This window comes from Chanodichthys erythropterus, chromosome 9 (assembly GCF_024489055.1).
Source record: "Chanodichthys erythropterus isolate Z2021 chromosome 9, ASM2448905v1, whole genome shotgun sequence".
Lineage (NCBI taxonomy): Eukaryota > Metazoa > Chordata > Actinopteri > Cypriniformes > Xenocyprididae > Chanodichthys > Chanodichthys erythropterus.
In genome coordinates this window covers 27108802-27113938 of record NC_090229.1, presented here as the reverse complement: position 1 = coordinate 27113938, position 5137 = coordinate 27108802, and the positions used below count along the sequence as shown (strand labels likewise).

At 34.5% G+C, this 5137-nt stretch overlaps 1 protein-coding gene across 1 annotated transcript; it reads right to left on the bottom strand.

The window, feature by feature from the left end:
• Positions 1-413: 413 nt before the first annotated feature.
• si:ch211-158d24.4 (uncharacterized protein LOC560966 homolog) lies at positions 414-4170 on the bottom strand. The gene is made up of 4 exons (XM_067393961.1): positions 3800-4170; positions 2422-2452; positions 2232-2297; positions 414-1594 (listed from the first exon to the last, which is right to left on the bottom strand). The coding sequence occupies exons 1-4, from the start codon at positions 3992-3994 to the stop codon at positions 1164-1166; spliced, it is 723 nt and encodes a 240-aa protein (XP_067250062.1). The 5' UTR covers positions 3995-4170; the 3' UTR covers positions 414-1163.
• Between the last annotated feature and the right edge of the window lie 967 nt (positions 4171-5137).

Genomic DNA, 5137 nt, shown 5'->3' with positions numbered 1-5137 from the left:
ATTAATTTTTCTTCTAATGTAAATGTATCATTAGAAATGTTTACTTATCACTCGACTGGTCCTCAGTGCCAACAGGACTATTTGCTAAGTTGATATTGTAGTTTTAGTCTCTTATCAGTCAGACAGCAATTCTAAAGCAAATGCTGTCAAAGCATTTTAATGTGTCTGGAATTATGACTATATGCTTTTACAGTAAAGATGAAACATTTGACTCTAATGTGTACTATATAACCATTTTCCGATATCAATCAGATGCCTGAAATATAATTGTTTAATATAAATTAAATATCTAGCAAATGGTTGTTTTTAAGTGACTATCTGGCATCTCGAAAGGCAGAAGAAAACAGTATATTAAAATAGTGTAAAATTTCAGACAAAATATTAAGAATTTTCTGAAACAGTCACAGCCTTTATGTAATAGTATTTATTGATGCTTTATGGCCAGAGAAATAATGCAATTTTGAACATGTATTCATATACATAAAGGATCTCTCATGCAAATCATTATGAAGGTGATATTGTGATTTCAGGAAACTGCTAGCCCTTTAAATCCAAAGTTATAACCTACTAATTCCAATGACAGCGCCCATATATTATATTACTGAAATTGTAATCCTTGCATTAACAGCCCAAATCCTTAACTAGCAAACATAAATAGCATTAAAAAAGCATGAAATAAGGTGACAATGGTATAAATATTATAACATCCAATATGTTTGTGCACATAAAGCTTTGACATCACTGGGAAGAAAACTCACTTTCATATTTTGGACCACTTCAATCAAACTAAAAACAAAATACTTTATTACAATTTCTCCTCAGTTGTAATGCTTTAAAATGTAGCTCTATTTTTGACATGTTCCATGTTGTTCTTGAAAAACTACCCTAGAAGGAAAGAATTTAAGTACTATAGTATATTTCAAAGTACACTGGTACTGACATGTGACACTGTCACTGTACCACATTATTTTTTCCTTCTGTACATGGCTCTGTTATTGATTATGTCTCAAATATATCTGACATCCAAATGATTCTGCTGACCTGACAGAAGAATTGGTTTAGATGACAAGGCAATCACAGACAAATGAATATGATGCATCATGGCAGCCCTTTCAACATTTATGCAAAGGAGAAATGTCTTTTTTGTCCTTTTCTCCAAATTCTCATGTGGAAAAATGAGGATACACCACAAAGACTGTTTTTTGTTCCAATTTTTCTCCAACATCAATGAGGGACAGACTGTTGGTCCACACCTTGAGTTTATCCCCAGATTCAAGAGGAAAAATACCTTCAGAGAACAGACTTTTCCTCCAATATGGGGACGTAAAGTTCACTGTTTCCAGGTAGGTGAGCAGAGGCAGATATCCAACATAACTGTCAGTATACCGATGAATATCATGCTGCAGAATTAAGGTATCATTGCGATTTTCGACTCCTCTGTACGTGATCTGCAAAGAAACTTTGTACGTTCCGCCACGACGGACCGTCAGAGATTCACCGTCTTCATCCAAGGTGAAGTATTCGGGATGGTCTGGATCTCTTGCATGCTTCCATGGCACATGATTTGGTTCTCTACCAAAAGCATCAGGGTTAGCTAGAGAGAAGGGAAATGTGTGATTACATTTAGCCAAAAATGTTATAAGAATCTTTGAGAATAAAAATTGCATATGATATGCTATTGTCAAAAATGACTGGATTAATCATTTTTGAATAAATCTCTTGAATGAATGGTTCAACGACAAATATAACTTTTAGTGTATGTAACTTTTCGCCACCTACTAAAGCATAAAACTGATCATTTTTATATGAAGCATATAAAATTACTCTATATGATCACTACTGTAGACATCTGTGTTTATATCCGAACTACACATTTTTATTCTAAGACCAATAATTTAAATTATTGTAACACAGAATTAGTGATTTGAATGTTTCTCTGTGATCGTACTTGTCAAAGTTTTAGTAGGCATAGCTGAATCGTTGTCATGTAGGAATAAGATCATGTAGGTGTTTGAATCAAGGTCACAATCTTTTTAATGATTAATCATGCAGCTCTAATTAATATTTAATTGTAAACAAATTTAAATAGATGCTTTCTATTTGAAGTGGACAAAATTACAGCAGGTAGGCTTAAGTTAACTGATTAAAGGTACAACTCTTGGTTACAGTTCGTCCTATCATAATGGCAAATTGTGTTTTGTATTTACTTCCACATATGCATTACTTCTTACCTGTCAGACGAGTGACTGAGATTGTTTGTGTCTGGGTCATTTCTTCACTTCCCTGATGCTGCATTCCTGTTTGGATGAAAAATGTGAGAACATGAATTTTCATACCAAGAAGTCATAAATGCATCATGGTACCGCAATGTAACAAACACTCAATGTTTACAATAACATTCAGCTTTAGTAATGAACTCACCATATTTAGCTGCTTCCTTAGTTCCATTTTCCTGTGAAAAGAGGGCAAATGTAAACAGTTTAATACTCACAAATTAATTGAATGAATTCTAAATTAATCAGTATATTGATTATCTCAGGCATAACTGTACATTTACATTTCAATCACTATTAAGTAAGCAAATAATGAGCAGCATATTTTTAGTTACCCTAGTAACTATGTGTCATCACTTCTTTATTAGATAGTACTTATATTTAGTTGCTATTAGTCATACATCCTTATTTTGCCATTGGATTTATTTTGGTATCAGCTATTCACTTTTTACAATTATGCATTCCCTTTACTACTGTCACTTGTCCTTACTAGTAATAAGGTATTAGTACTTACTAACTATCCCAATAGTAATAGTAATTATTTTTTTTCTTTTTCAAACTATGTGAATTACAATAGTTGGCTACACTAGTAAGCATTCAGTTAATACTAAACTTTATTAATCTTACACTCTAAAAAATGCTGGGTTAAAAACAACCCAAGTTGGGTTGAAAATGGACAAACCCAGCAATTGGGTTGTTTTAACCCAGCGGCAGGGTTAAATGTTTGCCCAACCTGCTGGGTAGTTTTATTTAACTCAACTATTGTTTAAAAATTACTGTATTGCTTAATTAAAATTAACCCAAAGTATGTTGGAAATGAACATTTATTAATGTTCAATGAATAATTATTAAACAATAAACAGTCTATGAAATTGCTTATTAATAAATTTATATAAATATTACATTAAACTATTACATTTATATGAATAAAATATTAAAGCTTATTAATAAACATTCACCTTTTGTCTATTATTGTTGCCTCTAATTGCATCTGGTTTTTAATTTCCCAACTATTTTGGGTTCATTTTAAGCTAGCCATATAGCAATTTTTAAACAATAGTTGGTTTAAATAAAACAACCCAGCAGGTTGGGCAAACATTTAACCCAACCGCTGGGTTAAAACAACCCAATCGCTGGCTTTGTCCATTTTCAACCCAACTTGGGTTGTTTTTAACCCAGCATTTTTTAGAGTGTAGAAAACACAAGCTGAACAAGAAGTTATTACAAGGAAAAAATCAGTTACTCGGTATAATGAAAAAGCAATAAAATATGTAGATTTAATCTGGATAGATAAATATCACTATTGGATAGGCTACTTGTGGGTTATTAAAACAATAAAGAGTTCAAGTTCATTCTTGTTGCAGTCGATATTAAAACGGTTATAGTCTTCTGCAGTATGTCATATTTGATTATTAGATATGAAATCACAGTATCTTTTGCAAAGGTGTGTTCAGAACAGCAAAAAATGACCTCCACAGGTTCACACGACTGTTTTACGTTGGCTTGGGAATGTATTTGCGTCTTACCTTGCACGTCGACGGGTATGAGTGATATATGACCGTGAACAGGCAGCAGGTGACGCAGAATAGCACGCAGATGGACTGGATGAAGCATAGCTGTCGCCGCAGTGAGCGGTACTGTGTCTTCAGACGGCTCATAGGCTCGGGCTCCATTAAAACCAAGTAGTCTTTACCAGCTATCTCTTCTTTTCCCATCTCCATAATGGATAGTTTAAAAAGCACCGCTTCATTCCCTCGGACTCCTCTATATATGCTATTTCTCCCACGTGTTTTCTTCAACGCCCAAAAACAAACAGCCTACTCATGAAGTTTCGGCACCTTGAAAACACGAGGCTCTCGGTCCAGTCAATCCAGTGTAGCTTCCTGCTTTTCTCATGTGAGACCTGTACTTGACTCACAGCCAAATTCTTTACGCCTGAGCAAATAAACAAACAACCCTACATGACATGTCGTCATTACTGGTGTTGCGTGTTCAAAGCGTTACAGTAAATGTTGGGGTAAGAAAGGATACAGGCAAAGAATAACTTATTTATTTTATTGTATCAGCACTTTTATTTTATTATTATTATTAATATTATATATGTTTCTGTGTAATCCATGAGAGCCCTCGGTTTCCTTTTAAAAACTTAGAAATGTGCTTAAAATCGGCATTATACTTTCATGAGAACCTGTTATAAACACATTGCATGACTTATAAAAATATTGCATTGGGGTTTCACAAGTTTGTGTGCCCATATAATCCTGGTGTAGCCTAACAGTTTTTGCTTGCTGTCCATATGGAGAAGCTCTGAGAGTTGTTGTCAAACTCAGATTTGTGCCCCAAATTTGCAAAGTAAAATCTGGACAGCAAGCAGGATTGAAATGCTTATTGCTATCTGAGTAAAACTGGCATGTGTAATTGGCACTGCAGCGGCAGTATCTGTTCCCCGAAGGAGCGGTCTTTCAACTGGATGTTTGGCATTGAGGTTGTTTCCTGCCACCAGAGTTGGGTGTAACGCGTTACAAAGTAATGCGCTACTGTATTAATTACTTTTCCTGACAACGCAGTAACGCATTACATTTTAAATTTATGTAATTTGATTACAGTTACTGATGTGAATAAAATTACGTTACTTGCGTTCAAGAAAAAACATATTAGGAAAAGTGCATTTCTAAAAGAAATTATGTTTGGCGCGGATGCGTCATTATGAATCACTGGAGAACGCGTGGAGGAGGATACCCGCTCCCAAGATGAGAGCGGTCCAACCTTGCCTAAACAAGCTAGATTGGATGTTTGTTCAGGACCGGGTGGGATGGTAACTTTTGAACAATACTGTTTTCAAATGTTATTATAAATGTTTTCAG

Bases quoted from the DNA above. Each gene is read 5' to 3' on its own strand.
- si:ch211-158d24.4 (XM_067393961.1), bottom strand. From the start codon at position 3,994: ATGGAGATGGGAAAAGAAGAGATAGCTGGTAAAGACTACTTGGTTTTA. The intron at 2,298-2,421 runs GTGAGTTCATTA...TCATCCAAACAG, and splicing joins TAAGGAAGCAGCTAAATATG to GAATGCAGCATCAGGGAAGT. The intron at 1,595-2,231 runs GTAAGAAGTAAT...CCTTCTCTCTAG, and splicing joins CTCAGTCACTCGTCTGACAG to CTAACCCTGATGCTTTTGGT.